At 50.1% G+C, this 25053-nt stretch overlaps 1 protein-coding gene across 10 annotated transcripts in view; it reads left to right on the plus strand.

The window, feature by feature from the left end:
• ARHGAP17 (Rho GTPase activating protein 17) overlaps positions 1-24914 on the plus strand; it is a 42201-nt gene extending 17287 nt beyond the window's left edge. The window contains exons 2-23 of one of the 10 annotated variants that reach the window (XM_074553310.1): positions 269-308; positions 3849-3953; positions 5504-5580; positions 6638-6749; positions 6952-7028; positions 7680-7791; positions 8686-8754; positions 8909-8990; positions 11040-11167; positions 11825-11936; positions 12453-12534; positions 12957-13037; positions 13678-13791; positions 14156-14247; positions 14332-14488; positions 14629-14646; positions 16180-16401; positions 17988-18160; positions 18791-19405; positions 20763-20786; positions 22487-22531; positions 23898-24914. In XM_074553310.1, coding sequence (XP_074409411.1) covers positions 269-308; positions 3849-3953; positions 5504-5580; positions 6638-6749; positions 6952-7028; positions 7680-7791; positions 8686-8754; positions 8909-8990; positions 11040-11167; positions 11825-11936; positions 12453-12534; positions 12957-13037; positions 13678-13791; positions 14156-14247; positions 14332-14488; positions 14629-14646; positions 16180-16401; positions 17988-18160; positions 18791-19405; positions 20763-20785 — 2491 coding nt within the window. In that variant the 3' untranslated portion in view covers position 20786; positions 22487-22531; positions 23898-24914. Of the gene's footprint in view, positions 1-268; positions 309-3848; positions 3954-5503; positions 5581-6637; positions 6750-6951; positions 7029-7679; positions 7792-8685; positions 8755-8908; positions 8991-11039; positions 11168-11824; positions 11937-12452; positions 12535-12956; positions 13038-13677; positions 13792-14155; positions 14248-14331; positions 14489-14628; positions 14647-16179; positions 16402-17987; positions 18161-18790; positions 19406-20762; positions 20787-22486 lie in introns of all 10 variants that reach the window. The other 9 variants (XM_074553308.1, XM_074553311.1, XM_074553309.1 and 6 more) reach the window with 9 other exon arrangements.
• The last annotated feature ends 139 nt before the right edge of the window (positions 24915-25053 follow it).

Here is a 25053-nt window from a genome sequence, read left to right on the forward strand (position 1 = left end):
CAGGCTCGGTGCAATGGTTCCGTTTGCATTGGGTTATTCCATGTGCAGTTGCAATCACCATTTGGGGCTTGTGCAGTGGATTTGTGCTGCAGGCTGGGCACTGTAAGGGTGTCAGGGTTTCCCAAACCCCCTGGGACAGGTGAACATGGTGCTGTTTGCAGTCATGGCACCATAACTTGGAACTGAGCAGGTTTTGTTGGAATTGTTGAGGCAATCTTTGACCCTGAACATGCCAATTGTCTGACAATTGTCTTTTTTCCTCCCTTAGGGCTGAGAGAACAGAGGTGCTCAGTGAAGACCTGTTGCAGGTATTGTAACATGCTTCATGTGTATTTTTTTAATGCTGTGATGTGTGAGCTTTCTGAGGTTTGTGGAGAGCCTGATGTGGGGAGGAATACTGCACATGTCAGGGATGGAACCCTGGACATCCTTGACTTTACAGCACCTGAAATAACAGGTACATTTTGAGTAGAAAAACTCAGTTATTTCTGTTTCTGAGTGCATTACATGGCTTGGTAGAGTGGAGGAGGAACCATTCCTGCTTTTAATGAGATGAACAGGCCTGCTGAGCCCAGGAGCCATTGGTGCTGGTGATGCACCAGTCTGGCTGGGGAGGATGAGGAAACCCTGCTGGGCACAGCTGGTTTCTGTCCTCACTGCTTTCACCTGGACACATCAACTGGGCCTTAAGAGAAGGGGCACAAAAATCATCCCAACTGCTCACTGATAGAGTCTGTTACTGCTCTAAGTGAGTGTACAAATGCTTCTTGTTTAGCTGTGATACTTGTTCTCAGATTTGTCATGCTGACATCGATTTGTTTGCAGACTTGTCATCTCTGTGCAGATTTATCATCTCATCAAACACGACTCTCATGGTGGAATTGAAGCTGCAACTGTCACATTAGCAGGGGTGACTGATTCCGTGGAGCAGACTTGCCTGCAGACTTGTCCCACATAGCTGTCTTCCCTATTTCTCAGTGAAGGCTTTGTGAAAGGAACACGAATCAGGGAGGGAAGTCAGGCTGGCTGCTCCTGGACTCAGCGTGGTGCTCATTTCTGGTTCATCACAAAGCACCTCAGGGAGGTGCAGATGGAGCAGGGAGGGCAGGCAGGTGATGGAGGTGCCCCTGGTTCAGAGCAGGTGGAGCAGGGAGGTCAGGCAGGTGATGTGGTTGGCTCTGGTTCAGGAGGCACCTGAGGGGTGTGCCAGCCTTCAGACATGAATTCAGCACAAATACACAGAATTACAGAGTCCCAGACTGGTTTGGGTGGAGGGGACCCTAAAGCCCACCCAGTGCCACCCCTGCCATGGCAGGGACACCTCCCACTGTCCCAGGTGCTCCAAGCTCTGCCCAGCCTGGCCTGGGCACTGCCAGGGGTCCAGGGGCAGCCACAGCTGCTCTGGGCACCCTGTGCCAGTGTAATGGGGACCCAAAACATTTCACCTCCTTTTCAGGAGGTTGCTTTATTTAAACTAAAAATACCTTCCCAGTCTGACGGTTGTGTTGTTCATTTCTGAGGAGGTGTGCAGCTCAGAGGCACAAAGATGTTAAACACCTTGGTAGCCTGTGAGAGCCCAGCTGCTTTCTTGCTTAGCTGCAGAATAGTAACAAGAAGTGAAAGCCAAAAGCTCTGCTGCTCGTTGCCAAAAAAATTTTGCAAGCAAGGCTTTCCCAGGCCCCGAGCAGCCTGGCTACACCCAAGTGGAAGAATTTACTCACTTGTTTGTTTGCTCTTGGGGGCTTGAGCAGGGGCAGGAGGCTCTTATCTAACCCACGGGTTTGGAAACATGGTGCTGCTCACTTCACAAACACGGCTCACACTTGGGCTTTTTTATATTTAGCCCAAGCTTTGCCACAGGATTGTTACAGCTTTTTTTTGTTCTGTTTTCTGAAGGGCTGTGCTCCATTTCAAGTGTCTGTTCAGTGTGTTTCATCTGAAGACAAGGGCTATAATTCAGTGCTCCACAGGCCTGTACAATAGCCCTGCTTTCTGGCACGGCCCCGTGGCAGATAATAAAGCAATTGTGTGATGTTCTGTACTCAGGGGATGGCCTGAGGGGACAGACAGCGTGGCCCCTGGGTCACACTGTCACTTCAGAGGTGGCTTGGAGGAGATTAATGCCCTTTGTGGTGTTCTTGCCATCTCTGCCCTAGAGAGCAGATCAGAGAGGAGAGGGCATGGCTGAAATTGTGGGGTCACGTTCCTGCTGTCAGTCGTGTGCCCTCCCTGCAGCTCAGCGTGCCTGCAAGAGCCTTGGCAGCTGCAGAGCTTTCCAAGGAGCCCCAGGCAGGGCTGCCCAGCTGTGCCAGGCTCAGAGGTGCCCCAGCCCCAGGGTGGCACCTGCTCCAGTGTGGGACACCCTGTGCTCAATGTTAGAGCTTCTAACTGCCTGGCCTTGCAAAGCGAATTATTCTGTAGCAAAAGGATGGTTTGGAGTGTGGTGGTGGTGTTTGCTCCTGTGAGGGTGGGCAGGGCTGGCACAGGTGCCCAGAGCAGCAGGGGCTGCCCCTGGATCCCTGGCAGTGCCCAGGCCAGGCTGGACAGGGCTTGGGGCACCTGGGACAGTGGGAGGTGTCCCTGACCCTGGATGGGATTTAAGGTCCCTTCCACCCCAAACCATTCCAGACTTCATTTTGAAGATAACACAAGAGAAGTGGATAATCTCAGCTGCAACAATAGAGCACATACAGTACCTGCTTGTTCATTGATCTCCTTATGGGCTTTTCCCACCTGGATTTAATTTTGAATTTGTTGCTGCACACTCTGTAGATAAAAGGCAGAGCCTTGTGCTCTCAGAGGAATCTCTGGGCAGTTTCTCTGCAGCTTTTTCTACCCTAATGGATTTTTACTGATCATTTTGAGCACTTCAACTTGGGTTCATTTTGCCCTCCTGAAAATATAATAAAAGTGATTTTAGAGCTGTGTCAAAAACTGGAATCTGTTCAGATTATTTCTACAGATGAAATCTACTTTTTTTTTTTCCCCTTGCTTTTTAAATAGAACCCATTCCAAAGGGCCTCCTGTTATTCTTGGTGAGTCATCAAAATGCAGATAAACAGCATTCTTTGGGTGCTGTGCACAGAGAGCTCAGTGCCACGAGCAGTTCTGTCCCACTGCTCATCTCTGTGTTTGTTTTTGGTGTTCTTTGAAATAAAATAGTCCAAATTCCTTGCTTAAAATCCCTTAAAAGAACAGTTTATCATGTATATATTTGTCCTATTCTCAGGCTGTGTATTAAGCCATGTTTGAATTAGATGCTGATAAACAGAACTCTTGTTTGGGCTTTGACTCCTATTTTTTAATTCCCTATCCCATTTGAACCTCAGTAGTCTCTCCCTGGAAATTCTGTTTTGCTCAGCATGTGGGAGCTGTGTCCTTGTGTTTAAGAGCCAGGGAAGGACGTGCAGGAGGAGCTTGGAGTCCAGGTTTGTCTCCAGCACCTGCTTCACAAGGTCACAGTGAAAATGATGAGTTTTCCCACAGTTTTCTCTCTAAATTAGTGTCTTAGGTACCTGCATGTGCCGTTCATCTCAGATGCCAAGTGCCACCCTGATTCCCTTGTGCCAAGCAGGACAATGCTTTTTCCCTTTCCCACTTTCCAGTGTCGTGAGCTCTGACCGAATCTCGTGCCACTGAAGAGAAAAACCAATTTCGGTTTCCCCCCAAGCATTTTTGCTGTCAGGCAGTTCTCCTAAGCAGCTGCACTTCTTGTAAGCTGGAGAATTTGAGAAATCTGCAGCCCAGAGCTGCGTGTGGTACGGGGGGAAGGTTTTCTGCTGAGGCCAGGGAAATAACTTCTGGTTTTTGTGTTGTTTTCCCATCCTCCCCGTGTCCGTGCCGGGCAGATCGAGAGGCGGCTGGACGCCGTGAGGTCCGTGTGCCACCTGGCCCAGAAGAGGCTGATTGCCTGTCTGCAGGGCCAGCATGGCACTGACCCCGACAAGAGACACGTGAGTACAGCTGGGGGTGCCACCAGGGCAGCGCGGCTGTGCCAGGGTGCCAACAGGGCAGCGCGGCTCTGCCAGAGTGCCACCAGAGCAGCACGGCTGTGCCAGGGTGCCACCAGGGCAGCGTGGCTGTGCCAGGGCAGCACGGCTGTGCCAGAGTGCCACCAGGGCAGTGCGGCTGTGCCAGGGTGCCACCAGGGCAGCGCGGCTGTGCCAGGGCGCCAACAGGGCAGCATGGCTGTGCCAGAGTGCCACCAGGGCAGCATGGCTGTGCCAGGGTGCCAACAGGGCTGCGTGGCTCTGCCAGGGTGCCAACAGGGCAGCGCGGCTGTGCCAGGGCGCCAACAGGGCAGCATGGCTGTGCCAGGGTGCCAACAGGGCAGCGCGGCTCTGCCAGAGTGCCACCAGAGCAGCGTGGCTGTGCCAGGGTGCCAACAGGGCTGCGTGGCTGTGCCAGAGTGCCACCAGGGCAGCACGGCTCTGCCAGGGCAGCACGGCTGTGCCAGGGTGCCACCAGGGCAACACAGCTCTGCCAGGGTGCCAACAGGGCAGCATGGCTCTGCCAGGGTGCCACCAGGGCAGTGCGGCTGTGCCAGAGTGCCAACAGGGCAGCACAGCTCTGCCAGGGCAGCTTGCTGCTGGCACTGGTGGCACTGCAGTGAAACACCAGTGAAACTTCAATGAAACTTCAGTGAAACTTCAGTGAAACTTCAATGAAACTTCGGTGAAACTTCAGTGAAACTTTGGTGAAACCCCAATGAAACCCCATTGAAACTCCAGTGACACCCAGTGAAACTCCAGTGACATCCTAGTGAAACTCCAGTGACATCCTAGTGAAATCCCAGTGACAGTCCAGTTAAACCCCAATGCCACCCCCCCAGTGACATCCCAGTGAAACCCCAGTGCCAGCCCAGTGCCAGCCCACCCCAGCACAGCCTGGAGCAGTGCCAGGACACCTCATGTCCCTGCTGGGGGCTCTCCTGACCCATCCAGGAGAGACAATTGCAGCCCTGCATCTCTGCCCCAGCCAGGAGAGACAATTGCAGCTCTGCAGCTCTGCCCCAGCTCCTCAGGAATGGAGCTGCCCTGGCAGCTGAGCTGGCTGGAAATGCTGTTCTGTACACATTTGGTTCTGCCCTCCTTAGCAAAGCTGTAGTTGGGTTTTCTTAGAGCATCAGAGCCAGAAAGAATTCACATTCCCACTTTCCTTTCATTGAGTGGCACAGACCTGGGGCAGGGGCACACAGCAGAGAGAGGTGACAAGCTGGGTGCTCAAATCTCAGCTCTAAGCTGTTTATCTCTCCTTGGCAGTGGCTGAGATATGCTGTGGGCCAGTGATTCCAGCTAAAACTGAGAGGAAAGTGCTTTTCAGAGTGTCTGAGAACAGGAGTCTTGGGGCTTGAAGCTTTTTGTGACTTGGCATTTTCCTGGAGTCCAAGAATGAGCTGTGTTTGTGTAATAGAAACCATATGGAAGGGGAGCAGAACCTGAGAGGGGATGTGCTGGCAGGAGTGAGCAGCACCAAGCTAAGCACTGTTCCTTGTGTTCCACAGAAAAAGCTTCCTCTCACAGCCCTGGCTCAGAACATGCAGGAGGGCTCCATCCAGCTGAGTGATGAAACTCTGCTGGGGTAAGTGTTTGCCTTTTCCCTGATTGCTGTCTGACATCTCATTGCTGCAGGGCTCCAATTAGAACCTCTGCGTGCACAAAGGCTGGTTTCAGTCTAATAAAACTTAATATTTCTAGTTTCTCTAATCCAAAGGGAGGAACTGTGAGCAAGCAGTTTTTCTGGAATGGTCTGGGGACAAGCTTTAGGCTGAATTGCATTACAGAGGATTCTGATTCTCTGCTATCATAAAAGCTTTTAAAATGGCTTTTTTCTTTGTGGGTTAGTAGAATTATCGTCTCCATTTGAAGTTTAAAGTGTTGTGTATTCTACAATTAAACTGCATTTTTATTTTAAACTGCATTCTGCAGGTTTGATTTGATGACTTAAAATAATGTCAATTTGCATTAATGGCTCCTAGTTTAAAGTAGCCCAGATTTATCTGTCCTGGGTTATTTGCAATTAACAGGAAAGTGGCTGAAACAAGTGAACCTCCCTGTGCTGAATTCCTGGAGCCAAGTGGGTTTTCTCATTGCTGGTGGGAATTCTCATGGAGACCGTGTAGAATGACCTCAGAAACCTCTGGGAACGTATTTCTGAGCCACTGCAGGAGATTCAAACCTGGATAAAAATCTCACAGAATAGGGGTTTTCCTTATAACAAGCATAAAATGAAGGTCAGGTCATGGGTTTGGAGCCTGAGGTGCTGGGGATGGGATTGCTGGGAATTAGGGTGTTAAGACCTTCACATTAAAGGGGCTTAGGAGCAAGTGAAAAACTGCATTGAGCAGTTTCTCTGTGAGATGGAAGGATGGGCTTGGAAATAAAGACTGACTTTGTGCCCTCAGGGCTGCTGTAATCACCTGGATGTCTGAAAGCCTCCAAAGTGGTGTCATGGCTCAGGAATTTAGGAGAAAAAGGTTTAATAACAGCACTTGCCTGTCCCAGATGGCTCCAGGAGAGCACAGAGCAATTGCAGGGTTGCTTTGCTTTCTGCAGCACAAAGCTTTGCACAGCTCTGCTCTGCCTTCAATCCTCCTTCAGTCAGTAACTGCCTTAACGAATTTCTGTGATTCTTACAGGAAAATGCTGGATACCTGTGGGGATGCAGAGAATAAACTGGCAATGGAGCTCTCCCAGCATGAAGTACAGATTGAGAGAGAAGTCATAGACCCACTGTGCCTGCTGACAGAGGTGAGACAGCCCAGCCTGAGAGGAGAGCACACCTGGACTGATGCATAAACTGAGCAGAAGTGGTTTATCTCAGTGCTGGTACTAAAAACCTGCTTTAAGGAGCCCTGTGTTAGCGGTGGGAAGTGGGTATGAAACATACAATATGTAATTTGTCACAGTGCACAATTTAAAATGGAATGTAAGCCCCCAATTCTCATTTCAGACAGAGATCCCAAACATTCAGAAGCAGAGGAAGCAGCTTGCGAAGCTGGTGCTGGACTGGGATTCTGCAAGGGGAAGGTAGGAGAGCATTTTAGTTCCTGGCTGCTTTTCTGTGCGTGTGAGCTCCTTGTTGGCATCTGATGGCTCCTGCTCCAATCTGGTGCTTGCTCCTGAAATGCTGCTGTGAGCAGGCAATGGGTGAAAAAAGACAAACTTTCATTTCATTTACACCAGGAGAGGATCCATGACTGCTAGATCTAAACAGAATCAGGATTTCAGAGTTCTTACATGCCTGGATACAATTGGAAAAATGTTGGGAACTCATCCAGTTTCCAGTTCATACAAGTGTTTAACTTAAATAAGGAATCACTGAAGTTCTCAGCTTGAAGGGGGAGCAGGAGCTGTGTGGAGCCATCTCCTTGGGAGGCTCCTGGGTTTTCCATGAGTGCCTCTGGATGGTTTTTCCCTGCCCTGAGAGCTGGGGCAGCCATTTCCAGCATGTTCCACACCCACCTTATGGGGCAGACACAGGACCCTGGTGATTTTTATAGCTGCTGCTGGATTGTGTCAGCATGTCATGAATGCTGTGTTTGGAACCTTTTGGGTCTGTTGGAAAACCTCTGGAACTGTGGGGGTTGTTCCTGTAGAGAGAAACCAGTTCCAAGGGAGCCATAAATGCAGATTTGTGTTGGGTATTGATGCTCACAGAATGAAACTTTGCTTCCCCAGATACAACCAAGCCCACAAGACTTCAGGAACAAATTTCCAAGTGCATCCCTCAAAAATAGAATCTCTTAAGGAAGAGATGGATGAAGCTGGGAATAAAGTAGAGCAATGCAAGGTAAGGACAAGATGAGTGTCCCTTCCCCAGCTGCCATGGAATTGCCCACTTGTGCAGCTGCAAATCATGTGGCTGTGGCAGTGCCTGTCCTGGGGGCATTTCATGCCAGCTGATCTCTGGATTGCTGCAGTTCAATGAGGAACTCCAGCCAGGCTGTTTCTAAGTTGGGTGTTGGACATTTTCATGCCAGCTGATCTCTGGATTGCTGCAGTTCAATGAGGAACTCCATCCAGGGTATGTCTAAGTTGGGTGTTGGACATTTTCATGCCAGCTGATCTCTGGATTGCTGTAGTTCAATGAGGAACTCCATCCAGGCTGTTTCTAAGTTGGGTGTTGGACATTTTCATGCCAGCTGATCTCTGGATTGCTGTAGTTCAATGAGGAACTCCATCCAGGGTATGTCTAAGTTGGGTGTTGGACATTATTTTCAGTTTCAGTCTGAGCCAGCTGTGTGCTGGCCATGAATGGATGCTCAGGGTGCCTGGGTGCTCCAGTAGGAGGCACCTGGAGGAAACTGAAGCTGGGCCACCCCAGGACCTGTGACACCCCTGAGCAGCTCACATTCATTTTCACTTCTCAGCAGCAAATGCTCCATTGAGTACTGAGAACTGAAACCATTTTTATTAGTACTTGTCTTTGAGTGCTATAAATAACTGGACTGAATGGCAGTATGTCCTTGACTGAAGGAGGCAAAGTCTGCTTTGCTGCATAAACCAGAGTTAAGATTCTGAAATCAATTTGAAGAAATGACTGGAGCTTGAAGAGCACTTGGATCAGAGCAGGTGCATTGCAGCTCCTCAGTTCAAACTTCCTGCAGGCAAAACAAACACAATGAGTGAGTGTGTCAGATTTGAGATGAGTAAATGTGCTGTCCTGTTGCCCATGTTTCCCCAGGACCAGCTGGCTGCAGACATGTACAGCTTTGTGTCCAAGGAGGGGGAGTACGCCCGCTGCTTTGTCACGGTGAGTGCTGCCCCTGGGCTCTGCTCCTGCACAGCTGGCCACACACACTGGGCTCTCACAGGTGCCATTTGTGTGCTGAACCTTTAGTCTTGTCTTATGTGCTCATCAGAAGCTAATGCTCTTTTTGTTTTTAAAATGTGGCTTCTGTTCTCAGTTATTAGAAGCACAAGCAGATTACCATAGAAAAGCATTAGCAGTCATAGAAAAGGTCCTCCCCGAAATTCAAGCCCATCAAGGTAAAGTAACCTGTGCTCTGGCTGATGCTTCTCCTTGCCTGTGCCACCTATGCACAATATTCTCCTCCTCTATCTCGATTCTCTTGCATGCACACTGATTTAATGAGGCCATTTTGATCTGCTTAACAATTTTACATTCCCGAGCATAATTCCATCTTCCTGTTCTCCAGAGTTCTCCAGCCATGTTTAACACACTAATCAAATATTAATTAAGGATCTCCCTGGTACCCAGGAGGGTAAAGGAAGGATTTTTCTATTTGCTTACGTGTTTTCCTTGTGCCCTTTTTCTGGTCACAGCTGGCTCTTCAGGCCAATGGAAGTGTCACTGTGATTTGGTTCTTGAGTGATTACAGGTGATTATCAGGAAAACTCAATGGATTTTAAGGAGCTGGATTTCCCCCCAACCTCATTTTGGGCAATCCTATTTCCCAGTGTGCACTGCATGCAGGGATACTGAGAGTTTGGGTTCTTGTGCTGATTATCAGCTGTTAAAAAATGGAATTGTACAGCTTCATTTCTTCCCTAAGAAGAACTGGGACTGCTGCTAAGCTTCCACTGCCAGGGGACTTCAGGTGTTTCACTGATGATTTGGGATGAAGGTGCACTGTGTGTTTTGGAAACTGCTCCCCAAAGTACTGGCTGTGCTGTCCCTGAATCTTTGGAGCAATAGGTGAACAGAGTCTGAGGGAAATACAGTCTGAGCTGAGGCAGGCTCAGGTACCTCCAGCTGATGCAGGTTGTTAAAGATGAACCAATTCAATACACAAATCAGTGGGAGCATTGTGGAAATGGTGTGGGATACCTGCACTCTGTGGGAGAGGAGGTGATGCTGCTACAACAGCAGGGCTCAGCAGGCTGTGCAGAAGGTTCTTTGTGGATATGGCTGACTGAAATTTGTTATTTTGCATGGAATTTGGGACAGGGCAGCTGAGCAGCAAAGGCTTCAGATCTGGCTTCCCTAGAAGGAGCCATGGTGGCCAAGTGCTGAGTGCAGGGAATTTCTCACCTTGTGTTCCTGGTGTCAGTTAGAATCCCATAAAGGTTTGGGTTCAAGAGACCCTAAACCCACCCAGTGCCACCCCTGCCATGGCAGGGACACCTCCCACTGCCAGGGATGGAGCTGGCACTCAGAACAAGTGCTGAGCTTTCCTTTCCTAATGTTTGCTGTAATTTGGAGAGGTTGGGAAATGCCTTGTGCGTCTTATGGCATGTTAACAAATGAGAGGGAGTAAAACAGGACAAGGGAGGTGATTGATGTGGTTTTGTAAAGAAAAGGGGTGAATTAAATCCTTTGCAGAAACACTTTGCCTTCAGAGCACTCTTTGAAGTCCTCTGAAGTTTTTGTCCTTCTTGGCCTCTTTTCCACATAAAAGAAATAACACATCTGTACTAACAATAACCTTTTGCATCTGCATTTTTTCAGTTAAAGTAGCAGAAATGGGTCAGAACATAAATTACAGGAAAGAACTAATTCACATTCAATTTGGAGAAATTTGTGCAAATTGGAGTTAAACGAGAGTTGAAGAATTAAATTGAAAATTTGAATGTTATGGTTCTGGGCTGTTACCTTGGTAGTTCTGATGCGGTACACTGGGACTGTTAACACCCATTGTAATTTGCTGATTTAAGGAATAAAACAGCTCAGTTTTTATTCACTTTAAATACAGTTAAAACCAAAATCAGCCCAGGTCATGCAGCCTGGACAAAATTTTCCTCACAGATTCTTGCAGAGCCAAATCAGCGTTACTGGAACATGCAGCCTTGTGCTGGCACTTGCTGAGGTTTGTTATTTATAATTCCAGTTACACACAGAGTTTGTGTGTGATATTCCATCCAGAAAGATGCAGAAGTATTTTTTTCTTGACCACCAGCAGCTCATTTTCTCTTTGCTCATGATCCAAGGGACTTTACCAATCAAGGGCTGTAAAACTCCTGCTGTAGCCTGAACATTTCTGTGCTGTACTAGAGGCTTTCCTCTCTTCTTGCCTGGGCTGTGAGTCAAGGCTTTGGTAGATATCCTGCTCAGTGTTTTGATACTCTCCAACTTAGACAAATGGACTGAAAAGCCAGCCTTTGGAACCCCCCTGGAAGAGCACCTGAAGCGCAGCGGGCGGGAAATCGCAGTGCCCATTGAAGCCTGTGTCATGATGCTGCTGGAGACTGGCATGAGAGAGGAGGTGGGTGATGCCAGGCCAGGTCACAGGGGTGAGAGAGGAGCTGGGTGATGCCAGATCCACAGGGATGAGAGAGGAGCTGGGTGATGCCAGATCCAGGGGTGAGAGAGGAGCTGGGTGATGCCAGATCCAGGGGTGAGAGAGGAGCTGGGTGATGCCAGGCCAGGTCACAGAGATCAGAGAGGAGCTGGGTGATGCCAGATCCACAGGGGTGAGAGAGGAGCTGGGTGATGCCAGATCACAGAGATCAGAGAGGAGCTGGGTGATGCCAGATCCAGGGGTGAGAGAGGAGCTGGGTGATGCCAGATCACAGAGATCAGAGAGGAGCTGGGTGATTCCAGGTCCAGTGAAGCTCATAAACTGGGGTCTGTTTGTTAATATGTTGCTTAAGTAATTTCTTCATTCAGTAGTTGGTAAATGTTTTGCAACAGGATAACCTCAGCACTGTGTGCAGTGTTTTGGAAGTGGGTGCACATACAGTGGGATTAGGGTGGGCCGAGGGTGGGACAGAGCTGAACCGTGGTCAGGTGGCAGTGACAGGGCACATGAGGGGCCAGCTGGGTCCTAGCTGTCAGGGAAGGCACCAGAGCTGGAGTGTTCTGTTGTAAAACTGTGCCAATGTGTGGTTACCAATCCATCCATTTTATTTCTCTGATGCAGGGCTTGTTCAGAATTGCTGCTGGAGCCTCCAAGTTAAAAAAGCTGAAAGCTGCCCTGGACTGTTCCACGTCCCAGCTGGATGAGTTTTACTCAGATCCCCACGCTGTGGCAGGTATTGGGGTGTTCTGAATGCAATCCAGGTGTAAATTACACAGCACAGGTTCCTGCTGCTCAGGGGGTATCTCCACACTTACACTGGGAGAAGGGACAGTCAGTGGAAGGTTCACTGCACAGTTTGACACAGATAAGTGTAGGTGCCTGTGCTGGTCACAGCTGCTGTATTTGTGATTATGGTGTGTAAAATTCAGGTGATCACAATGGCCCAGCTGCCATGACAGTGTTAACCTGGTCAGGGTAGGTTAGAGCTGGGTGTAGACCTTCAATACATCTTTATAAGAAGTCCTTTGTCCTGAAGGGATGATTCAGAGTTTTACAGCATGTTTCTGTCAAATTGCACCAATTCCTGACAGACCCTTTGTGCTGAGATCTGAGCAGTGTCAGGTCTGGCCACTTTCCCTGGTACTTGGAATTCCCTGCACAGATCAAACTGCATCAAGTGAGGGCAGAATTTTCTCTGAAGTGTGCAAGCAATGGCTGAGGAGCCAACCTGTCCCTGTCTGCTTTGCAGGTGCCTTGAAATCCTATCTGAGGGAGCTGCCAGAGCCTCTCATGACCTACAGCCTGTATGAGGAGTGGACACAAGCTGCCAAGTAAGCATGCTAGAAATAGCTGTGGAGGAAGTCATGCTGCATATCTCTGGTAAATTTGATTCTTCACAGATGAATTCAGAAGAAACAGCCGAGCTCACACAGTTATTTATTATTGCACTAATGGGTATTCGTGTAACAAATTATTTTAAATAATAAATAGCACCAAAAAAAATTGCACAAAATGTGGTGAAATATCTACTTTGTTTAACTATTAGAGCTACTTCAGGATGCTGGCTGCACAGTATTGATGCTCAAGCAGTTTTGTTGCAGGTAGAGATAACTCAGGGATCTGACAAGCAGATTACTGAATACAAATCATTTATTTGGCATAAATGGAAGTTGATACCATCATCTCTTTGTCACTGCAGGAACCAATTCCTGCCCTGAAAGTAAGATGTCATGGCATTTTTTTGTCCTTTCAGTGTTCAGGACCAGGATAGGAAGCTGCAGGACTTGTGGAGGATTTGTAACAAATTACCTGAGCATTACCGAGTTAACTTCAGGTAGGTGAGAGCATCTCCTAGCTCAGCTGCTTGGCACCCCAAAGCCAATTAAACTAAACTCTAATCCAGGTGTGCTCTTCTGGCCAAATTCAGTGAGATTTATAAAATACCTCTTGTTTCATGCAGCAGTGGCCGTGCACAGGTGGTGTCCTCAGATTGATTCCCTATTGGCCTTCAGGAAATAGTGATGCACAGAGCCTTTCTGCTTATGGCTCATGCTCTGCTCTTTGCTGTAGTTTCCAGTCTTAGAAATCACCTGGATCTGTCTTAAACATCTCATTTTTCCTTTTGGTTTTGTGTTTTGGAAATGAACCACAACAAAACCAGCTCTGGTGGTTCCTAGAAGCATGGAATTTCCACCACAGGACATGAAACCAGCTGAAATGAAGGGTTTTTCTCTGGAAGTGTAACATTTCTGTGGTTCTGTTTTGCTAAGATGGGAGCTGCTTTCTTTGCTACCCAGTTCAACTTTTATGAGTCAGGAGCAGAAGCTTTGGGCAGCTGCCAAGCAAGAAGGCTGCTCGTCTCATTTCCGTCTTGTTGGGAGCTCTCTGTACAAGCTCTTCAATTTTTATTTACTTGTTTTCAACAAGAAACGCTCCTGGTTCCTGCTCTTTAATGATTTCTTTCCTTTTTGAAGGTATTTAATCAAATTTTTGGCCAAGCTTGCCCAGAACAGTGACGTTAACAAAATGACGCCGAGCAACATCGCCATAGTCCTGGGCCCCAACTTGCTGTGGGCAAAGAATGAAGGGTGAGTTCTTTTGAAAAAGCAACAAAGCAGAATGGGGGGAAGCTGGAGAATTGATAGGTTTAAATCCTTTAGCGAGGAATTCAGCAATTCACAGCAACAGACTGTTTACCTACAAAGTACTTCAAGTGTTCTTTCAGGCCATGCCTCGAGGTCCTTTGAGGCAGGAGGGTTTTAGGGGTGTTTCCCCTAAAGGTTGTGGATATTACTGAATGTTCTGGAGTCCAGCACAGTTGCTCTTTTTCTGGTACTGAGGAGCTGATCCATCATGCTTAGCCTAAGTTGTTCTTTAGGTAGTCTGAGTTGATTTTCATTTTCTCACTTTGATGGAACTCCGAACAAAGCGTTGTTCACATCTCTCCTGCAGGTCCCTGGCTGAGATGGCAGCAGCCACCTCGGTGCACGTGGTGGCAGTTATTGAGCCCATCATCCAGCATGCAGACTGGTTCTTCCCTGGAGGTGAGTTCTGCCACAGCCCAGCAGTGTCAGATGCTTGGGATGTGTGTGTGTGTCTGAGCAGGCATTCTGTCTGTCCCTCTTCAGATGAAGATTTCAACGTGTCTGGGGCCTTTGTGGCAGTTCCTGCTGTAAATTCCAACCACTTGTCACACACTGGGAATGACTATGAATGTGGGACCCTGGAGAGGAAGAGGCCCCTGAGCATGACTGTGATGGAAGGGGATTTGCTGAAGAAGGAAAGGTAGGTGTAATTCTCACCTTGGGGGTCCATTACAGCCCTCTTCCAGTGAGGCTTCAGTCAGACACCTTCACTGGTGTCAGGAGAGGAATTTCATGGAAACACTGTAGATAACAATAGTGATTTATTCCCTGTTGCTGCAGCCTGAGGATGGCTCAGAGGTAATGTATTGTCACTTCCTTCCAGTTACACTCCATGCATGACAAATGCCAAGCAGATATTGCTGCTCCCAGTCTCCATTCTGCTGTACACACTGGGGGTGGTGTGAGATTCACTGAAACAGAAGTGTCTGCAGTAGCCTCTCTAGTCTCTAACTTCTGGTATCCCATGGCTTCTCTTTCAAAGCCCAAAAGCTGAGGTGGTGTTACCTGGTGCCTTCATGATAAGACTTGTGAGTTGATATGGTACAGTATTGCCACAGCAAGCAGTAGAATGCTAAAAACCCCCAGTAAAACGTGCTGTTTCCCATATAACATGTAGTGTAACGTTCATTCTTATCACTCACCATGAGTATTCAAGTGATGTGCTTGTTTCTAGCTGTTGATGCAAATGTTGTTACCTGTCAGCTGTGACCAGCCACATGCAAATTTGTCAGCACTCACAGAGGAAGAAGAAAATCAGTTCAAGATTCAATGTTTTACACAACAAGAATATAATAATTTCTAGGATGAATGTGCTGTATGCATTCTAAAATCTGTTTGGGTTGGGGTCTGTTTCTCCAGTGTTCTCCTTGAAACACAAATAGAATGATTTGGGTTGGAGAGGACTGTAAGGATCACTCATTCCAGCCCCCAAATCACAGCCTGTATCCAGTAGCTTTTTTTGAATCTCTGCTGCAACTTAGTGTGTGGTAGAAACAAACTTCATGTGGCAGAATACATGTAGTGAGGAGCTACCGTGGTATGTGAGGAAACGTCTGTATTTACATGTGAGATCCCAGTGCTCTGACCTCATTGTCATCAGTGTTTGTCTCCAGATGTCATTGAGTTGTTTGTTCTTGTCCCTCTGTGGGGATGAGCCAAGTCCTGTTGCATGTCTTAACCTTGCTGGTGTTGTGCAGCCACTGGGGGCTCTAACAAACATCGTGGTGTGGTGCAGCCAGTGCAGGCTCTAACAAACATCATGGTGTTGAGCAGCCAGTGCAGGCTCTAACAAACATCCTGGTGTTGGGCAGTCACTGGGGGCTCTAACAAACATCCTGGTGTGGTGCAGCCAGTGCAGGCTCTAACATCATGGTGTGGTGCAGCCAGTGCAGGCTCCAACATCATGGCGTGGTGCAGCCAGTGCAGGCTCTAACATCATGGTGTGGTGCAGCCAGTGCAGGCTCTAACATCATGGTGTGGTGCAGCCAGTGCAGGCTCTAACATCATGGTGTTGAGCAGCCAGTGGTGGCTCTAACAAACATCATGGTGTTGAGCAGGCAGTGCAGGCTCCAACATCCTGGTGTTGAGCAGCCAGTGCAGGCTCTAACAAACACCGTGGTGTTGAGCAGGCAGTGCAGGCTCCAACATCATGGTGTGGTGCAGCCAGTGGTGGCTCAGTGGGTGTCTAACAAACACCGTGGTGTTGTGCAGCCAGCTGCTCCTCGTCGCTGCTTTGCATGTGGGGTTTGTCTGGGGGTGGGACGCCCCGAGTCCTGCTGCAGCAGCCCCGGGGTGGCCGCCTGCTGTGTTCACTCTCTGTTCTCTCTGTAGCTTTGGTGTGAAGGTGCTGGAGCTGTCAGTGACCCCGCGGCGGTGCGGCACAGTGAGCAGAAAGCTCACCTCGCCCGCCTTCCAGCCGCCCCTGCCGCCCTGCGAGCCCTCGGGGGCTGAGCCCTGCCCGCCCTCGGGGGCTGAGCCCGGCCCCGGGGCTGGCCCCGCTCCCTCTGCTGCCCCAGCAGAGCAGCCCCCGGCTCCAGGCACTGAGGATGCCAGGTAAGAGGCACGGCTTCACTGGCAGCAGCTTGGCAGCGGCTCTGGCAGCGACCTGGTATCACCTGTGCCCTGGGATGTGCCATGCAGCTGTGGGCAGCACTGCCATGGTGCCACCTGTGCCCCTGGGATGTGCCCTGCAGGTATGGGCAGCACGGCCATGGTGCCACCTGTGCCCCTGGGATGTGCCATGCAGCTGTGGGCAGCACTGCCATGGTGCCACCTGTGCCCCTGGGATGTGCCATGCAGGTGTGGACAGCACTGCCCTGCAGGAGCTCTCCTGCCATGGGCATGGCTCCACAATTGGGCTTCTGAAATAACACACAGAATTGGTTTTACACACAGAATTGCTCTTACACAATAGCATCCATGGTTCTGGGTGTTCTGCAATTTGTCTGCTAATACAACATACACAGTTCTGTCTGTTCTGGAGTTCATCTTCTAGCACACTGCAATTCTTGGGGGAAAAAATGATGATGACAAATACACTCTGTTTCTGCTGCCCACACTGACCCTCCCAGGTTATGTTCTGGAGATGGGCACACAGGTGATACCAGTTTGCTGCTGAAAGAGCAAAACTTACAGTGGTAATACCACAAACCTGTTGGTCTTGTTTGTTGTTTCTTTGTTGTTATCTGTTTATATGTTGTTTTGTTTATTTGTCTGTAGCAGGTGTTAGTGATGAGCAGACTTGCTTGCAGGAGAACTGGCAGTCAGTTTATCATATTTCAGGATTAGTTCCTTTAGGACAAGTAGCTACACAGGCTCTTTGCAGTTTAATGTCTCTTGAAGCTCTGTGCTCGTGTCCCTGACCTCCAGGGCTAATTGCAGCAGCCTGAGTTCCTCTGTGAGGGGTGGAAGCAGCACTTTGCTGTCAGCTCCCCAGTGCTCTGAGAGCTGTGACAAACCACGTGTGAAGGCTGCAGTGCCTCCAAATGTCAGCCTCAGGGTGAAGCCCCACCGTGGGGTTGGATGCAGCACTGGCTCTTGTGCATAGAGCTCGTTCTCAGGTGACATATTTACAAAACCTGCTCGTTTGGAAATCCCCTGCACACCACTGTTTCCTCCACAGATGGTTTTTGTGGCAGAGGCAGCTGAAACGAAACCTCAGGGTCATGTGTGAAAGTTGCACTTAAAATCTGCACAGGCTCTGTGCAAGTACTCACAGTTTGCTAACAGCACCTGGAGAAACAGGGACTGCACAGTGCCAGTGCAAGTGAATAAAGCCGGTCCTTTGGAGGGCTAAAGTGCTGCAGGTGGCTCTAAATACAAAACAGTGGGAGAAACCTGCAGGTGCACGGCCACAGGAGGGACCCTGCCCAGACCCACCCCAGCTGGCTCATCCTCCATCATCCCCATCAGCCAGCCCTGCCACAGTGCCATCAAGTGCCACATCCACGGGTTTTTAACCCTTCAGGGGCTGTGACTCCTCCCCTTCCCTGGGCACCTGTGCCAGGGCTTGGCAGTTCTTTCCATGAGAATTGTTTCCTCTGTCTGATCCACAGCACGGTTTGTGAGGGAGCAGCTGCAGCTGAGCCACACAAGGCATCAGGGTTACACCACCTCTAACAGGGCTCTTTCCTTTGCAGCACCTCCAAGGCCAAGGAGAGCACGAGTGCAGCCACTCCTCCCCCGGTGAGGAACGGGCAGGCAGCCCCAGCCCCAGCCCCAGCCCCGGGCCAGGCAGCGCCCAGCAGCTCCCAGCTCGCTGTCAGCCAGCCCCAGAACGCTGCTGGGCCCAGTCCCCACGCCCTGAGGAGAGGTGGGTGCTCACTGCTTTCCAGGCAATGTGTTCCAAGCCTTGAGGTGCTGCAGGAATGCTGCTGAAATCACTTTATCAGCATCTCTGCCCTTGCACAGGCAGCACTTTCATCTGTTGGCTTGTCCCCAGGGCCTGGCTGTAAAGCAGCTGTGACTTTTGGACTCTCTGAATGGTGACAGTGTCACCAGTGCTGTTTAACAAACTCTCAAAAGCTATTGATCAGTAAATGCTTGTACTTGATAATGCACCACTTCATTTTGATAACACAGCTGGGGGGCTTTTGTCCTGCTGATTGTTTTCTTTGGGAGCTTGGTTTGGAATCTAAGAATCCCAAAATGCTTTGGGTTGGGAGGGACCTTAAAACTTCTCTTGTTCTGTCCTCTGCCATGGGCAGGGACACCTTCCACTGGCCCAGGCTGCTCCAAGCCTTGTCCAGCCTGGTCTGGGACATTGCCAGGGATCCAGGGGCAGCCACAGCTGCTCTGGGCACCTGTGCCAGGGCCTCAGCACCATCACAGGGAGCAATACCTGCCCAATATCCCATCTAACGGCACTCCCTGGCAGTGGGAAGCCATCCCCCATGTCCTGTCAGTGCCAGTGATGCTGACATGTCCCCTGTTCTCTCCACAGCTATGAAGAAGCCTGCACCAGCCCCCCCCAAGCCAGCCAACCCCCCCCCGGGGCAGCCAGGCAGCCAAAGCTCTTCCCCAGCTGCTCAGCCTCCTTCTGTCTCTCCCAAGCCCCCGGGCAGGAGCTCCTCTCCTCCTGCGCAGCACGCAGCCCCAGGAGCAGCCCAGAGCCCCTCTCCCTGCCAGGTGTCTGCCCCTCGCAGGTACTCCAGCAGCCTGTCCCCTCTGCAGGCCCCCAGCCACCCGCCCCCGCAGCCCCCAGCCACGGCCACTCCTCCCCTGCAGCCCAAGGGCAGCAGCAGCAGCAGCAGCCAAGCATCTCCCGGTGAGCAGGGCCTGGATGTGCCCCCCTGCTCCCCGTCCGTGCCCCTGCCGCAGACCCCCACCCCTCCCGACACGCCCCCGCTGGGCAAGCACGCGGGCAGCGCCCCCGCCGCGCCCCCCGAGCCCTGCCCGGCCCCGTGCCCGCCCCAGGGCGGCACCCTGCCCCGGCCCCGGCCCGTGCCCAAGCCCCGCAACAGACCCAGCGTGCCGCCCCCGCCGCACCCGCCCGCGCAGCCGCCCGCGGATGGCAGCGCTGCAAACCCCCCCCCGACGGCCTCAAAGATAGTCACAGGTGAGTGCATCATCATCATCCTCCCGGCTGCCGGGCGTGGGGATGGCAGGGAGCGAGGCGGGGATGGAGTGGGGGGAGCTGGGAGTGAGGTGGTGATGGAGTGGGGGAGCTGGGCAGCACTGATCTCAGTTAGAATACTCACAGCTCATTCCCAGTTAGTGATGCAGTGAGGGGAGCTGGGCAGCACTGATCTCAGTTAGAATACTCATAGTTCAAATACTTCTACCTTATTTCTAGTTAGTGCCCACTCCAAAGTAGTGATGGACCTGGGGAGTCATGGGGAAGCACAAATCTCGGTTAAAATACAGCTCATTCCCAGTTAGTGCCCACCCCAAAGCAGTGATGGAGCTGGGGGGAACTGGGAAGCACAAATCTCAGTTAAAATACTCCTAGCTCATTCCCAGTTAGTGATGGAGTGGGGGGGATCTGGGGAAGCACAAATCTCAGTTAAAATCAGAACTCATTCCCAGTTAGTGCCCCCTCCAAAGCGCTGATGGAGCTGGGGGATCCTGGGGGAGCACAGATCTCAGTTAAAATACTCAGAGCTCATTTCCAGTTAGTGCCCACCCAGCTGCTCTGCACACGAGGGTGTCCTTCCTCAGGCAGAAGTGTTTGGGGGCAAGTGGAGATGAACTTTTGTTGATTTTTTTGTTCCTGTTTGGAAGCTTAACACTGTGACAGCAGCTCCAGCTCAGCATCTTGGCACTCAGTTCTGCTTGGACATCTGTTGCCAAAAAAGCAAATATTTAGAGGAGGGAGAAGATGTAGCCAAGGATGGTGGATTTCAGCACATACTGAGATAAGAAAAGGGCATGAGTGGTCACTGACACGTGTTGTAGTAGGCAAAACATGCAGAGAATGTTTTACCTTATGAGAACAGAGCCTTCTGATGTGCATTGATGTTGGACATCCAGAAGCTGAAGAATCAGCTGTATTAAACTGTATTTCTTAGGTCAGTATTTATAGAGCCTGACATTTTAAGTGCAGTCTTTGTTTTAAGACAGCTGTGAAGTAAAGAGAAGCTTTCGTCTTCTCACAGAAGCTTCATGAAGCTTGTAGTTGCCAGTTTGGTTGGGATAGTGTTACTTTAATAAAGTTTATTTTTTTTAAATGTAGTTGCTGAGGCCATTCAAAACCAGCAGATTCTGGAATGTTTTCCTGCTGAGTCACTGCTTATTCTGGGAAACTCTGAAGGGAGAGATACTGGATGTGGGAGACTAATGCTTTTAAACCTACTCATAATTAATAATGGTTGGAACTTTCCCATGACACTGCAGCTTCTTTAGAATTAGCCTGATGTGTTGGAATGCAGATATCAATTCTGTTGCCTAACAGCTGTACCCCAATGCCTTCACAGGTGGGGATGGTTACTGCGAATAAGGTTTGTACTCACTCACAGAGCCTGCAGCTCAACTGCTCCTGTTTGTAGCTTGAGTTCAGACGTGTGCTTGGAACTGTGCTCTGTGCCCTGTGTCCTCGCCCTGTGTAGGAACTGTGCTCTGCCAGCTCTGTACCTCATCCCTCCATAGCATTCTGCCTGCAGGAGGGTTTGGGGCTCTGCTGCTCGGCTCTGATAGGGCTGTGAATATTCAGTTATTCCTTAGGTCCCTGGAGAGAATTCACTGTTCACACCAGGCCCCCAGAGTTATCCCAGCTCAGGTGTGGTGGGTGACCCATTGCCAGCAGGTTTGTTCTCCTCACTGCAGACAAATTTGACCTTTCCTACAACTTGGTGGTTTGTGGTTACCTTTTAATGTAGCTCTCACTTCAGCTTTGCAGTTATTTTTAACCACTTGGGGTTTCTGGGCAAAATCCAGGCTGCTGTGACTAAACCCATGGCAGAACAGCAGCTGCAGCATGGCACATTGGTTGCCAGCCTCCCTGGGGGCTCTGCCTGAGGTGCAGCAGGACAGGACACTGAAATCAGTGTTGCACTGAGAAATCAGACTGGAGGTCACTCAGGTTTGGGGGTTCTGGTAATTGGAGAAAGAGGTGGCCTGGAGGCTGCCCAGGATCCCAGGGCCAGGTTGGATGGGGTTTGGAGGAACCTGGGATAGTGGGAGGTGTCCCTGCCCATTATGGAGCTCCATGAAGAAACCTGCACTAAATGAGCTGCTTAATCAATTAAAAAGTAGCTTTGATTCTTAAAACAACTGACTTCTGATTGTACTTTTGTCAGTATCTTTAAAATATGGGGATAATTTATTCCCAAGCTGGAGTCAGAAGTGGGGCTGGGCTCTGAATGCTGCCGGCACTTCACAATGAAGTTAACAGCAGCAGCTGTGCTAATGAGTCAAACTTCAAGGAAAGACTTAATCTAAATTTCCAAGTGTTTCACACTTTGACCATATTTATTTTCATTTTAGGGTTTTCCTGGTTCTGAGGAAATTGCTTCAGTGACAGCAGACAGGGAGGGTTTGTTTTACCCCAGTAATGGGAGAAATCCTTATCTTGTAATTAACTTCCAGCTGGGGCTGCTTCATTAGAATTGGGCACGGGAACCACCTGCCAGAGGGGGCTGCAAAGCAGAGCAGATCAGCCCAGGTGTGTGCTGTAAACACAGCATGGGAGCTGCCAGGCAGGAAAACTGGGAAGGGAAAGCTGCTGAGGGAGGATTCTCTCCAAAACTGGTGAAGGGACCTAGAAGATCCAGGCTGTTCAGCTAAAATCCCCTTGGGGAGCATTGAAGTGACTCTCAGGCTCACCCCATGCTAAAGCATCCACCTTCTCCAGATCAATGTGTTTTAAAGGATTAATAATCTGAATTAACACCACCACCTGCCACATAAGAGTGTCTGCTCTAATATTCACACCTGCACATACAAGCACTTACAGACTCACTAATTCACAATGTGCAGCTGCTGGTTTTAATTTGAACCTTAACAAGTGGAATGAGGGAACAGAATTAAGGTGCCTGCAAAGCTCCTAATGATCCCTGCACAGGAATCCTGAGCTGTCCTCAGGACACTGTTAACTCCTTTGTCCATGTGCTGGGCTTTAGTAATGCCTCAAATTCTATTTATGGTGTTCGAGTAAGAAGCACTAGAATATTCTAATCAAAGGTTTTATTAAATAATCCAGATGTTTGACCAGCATTCAGTAGGAACTGTATTGGCAAGTGCAATGGTAAGGAAAAGGCCCCTGATTGGCCGCCACTGTTGCTAATTGCTAATTGCTAATGATGTGTGTGCTAACCACTAACCCCCAGTGCCCTGCTGTGTGTGTCCCTGGCATGGCCAGACAGGGCTGCCCCTGCTGCATTAACCCACTAAGCCCTGGAGAGCAGAATGTGAAGCTCCTGGTGTCTCTGGCCACTGTCCCCCGTGCTGTGTCTGTGCACACACCCAGAGCTGCTGTGTCCGTGCAGAGGCTCCTGCTGTACCCGGTGTCACTCCCTGTCCTGTGCCACCAGTGCTCGTCCCGTGTCACAGCCCCGTGTCTCAGGCTGCTGCCAGTGTCCCTGCCCATGCCGAGGGTGGGGTGCGATGGGATTTAGGGTCCCTTCCAGCCCAGGCCCTTCGGGGCTGTGTGGCTGCAGCTCCTGCTCAGTGCCAGGCCAGAGCAGGGTCCCAAATCCCTGCAGCCTGGGGGGCTCAGGAGCAGGGCAGGCTGCACTCAGGGGCTGCTTCCCCCTCCTCCAGGTCATTCATTTAGCTCAGAAACCTTCAGCTTTTCTGCAGTAACTGCTGGGTTAACTTCAGGGTTTCATGTAGAGTTATGAGTCCCAGTCCCTCTAGGATGCCTGTCTGCACCTCCTGTGCTTGAAAACAAGGCATTTATTTGGATTTTTTGTTGATCTAAGTGATCTAAATTACTTCCCATGTGGAGCAGCTGCTGGACTGCAGTAAGGGATGTCATGGCACGTTATAAATCAGCTTTCCAAAGTCCTGACAAGATTTTCAGTTACCCTTTTTTGAGCTGCTGGGGATTTTTCTGGTCTGGTAATTCTAGCTGCCAGGGCAGTCAGTCACCAGAGATGCAGCGTTTTGTGGTCCTTTTTTGACATCTTGAATAAAATCCTCCGTTCTTCAGAAGAGGCAAAGACCATGGCATGCCCTGTTCACACAGGAGACAGGTTTAATCTGCACTTGGTGTAAATAACTTCTGCCTCCTTCTGACACCATCCTTGTTGCTGTTGCTTCTCAGAGTCACAGGTGGTGTTCCCTGGTGGATGATTTAGGTGCCAGATTATTTTGCTGGGTGTTTTGACGTGAAAGTGCAGAGTAGCTCTCCAGGGGCATTGGGGAATCTGATCCTAAATCAGCTCAGTGTCCTCGCTCCTTGAGGAAGAAGGGGGTTTGTGTTCCTGTGCCCAGGGTGTGTGGGAGGAGCAGTCTGAGATGTTCAGTTGTGCCCAAGGGGCCAGCTCTGTCCCCAGAACCCTCATTGATCTTTGCTTTCCCTTCTCTGCCCAAGGAGATGCCCAGGAAGCCCCGACTCAGTGAGCTGGCCCTGGCTCGGCTGCTAAACTTGCTGTTCCCTTTTTGTGCAGACTCTAATTGCAGTATTCCAGAGCCACCTCCAAACCCTCCTCCCGAGCCTCCTGCAGAGCTGGGCAGAGAGCTGCACACCCACCTGCTGCTGGACATTGACAATGACACGGAGAGCACGGCGCTGTGACCGCGCTGCGGCGCCGCCTTCCAGCTCCTGGCAACCCCAGACCGACCAGGGAAAGGCTTCTTCTGGCAGCGGGCACAGCTGGGCACAGCTGGCAGGGGGCCTCTGGCACTCAGCTCCAGGCTGGCACAGCTCAGAGCAGACCTCTCAGCAAATGGAGCCCAGCCTTTGGCCGGGTTTCGCCCTCAGAAGAAGTTTAATGATCTGGGTCTGGACAACGGTTTTCAAACTCTTGGATGGAAGGAATGAATTCCTGCAGGAGCTCGCCTAGGAAGCGTGGTCAGTGCTGATACAGGTGGTATGAGCAGAAATTCCAAAAGAATAAGAAGCAGAACATTAGTTATTTAAAGTGCATGTCTGTATTAGGGAAATAATCCTTCTCACGGCACCGTTAGAGGTTCTTTGTAGTTCTTAGCCCGTCCCAGGAGCTGCCTCCAAGGGACATTGCCTCTCTCCCAAGGGACATCTCCTGTCTCCCAAGGGACAATCCCTCTCTCCCAAGGGACATTCCCTCCCGGATTTGCTGCAGATTCCCCTCAAGCCATGAACCAAACCCTGCCCCAGTGCTGGTGGTGACTGCTGGTTCTCAGTCACCTGTGGAACTGTGGATGCATCCAGTGCCTTGAAGGACTGTCGTGCTGTAGGAGGAACTTCTGTCTCTTTAATCATTTCATTGCTACGTAGGAGCAGTACTTACCCTGATTTCATAGTTATTTGTATTAACCTGCTTTGTTCATGTGCAACTGGCAACTGTTTCACGAGGAAACCGTGGAAATGGGGTTTGTGCTTTTGTTGAAAACGGTTGAATTTTGAAAGAACTTTGAAACAGCTGTTTGGATTCAGAAGTTGAGTGAACATTTATAAAATTAAAGATTGTTTTTTGTCAACTTAAGGCATCTTTATTCTAGTTTTGTTGCTTCCACTGGGTCCTGAAGGTCACGGTGATCCCCTGCGCTGTGTAGCTTGGAGTCACTGGCTGCTCAGCTTGGTTTTGCCTTAAGGACCTCAGTGGGAGCACTGTGAGACCCTCC

The sequence above is a fragment of the Zonotrichia albicollis genome, chromosome 16 (genome assembly GCF_047830755.1).
Source record: "Zonotrichia albicollis isolate bZonAlb1 chromosome 16, bZonAlb1.hap1, whole genome shotgun sequence".
NCBI lineage: Eukaryota > Metazoa > Chordata > Aves > Passeriformes > Passerellidae > Zonotrichia > Zonotrichia albicollis.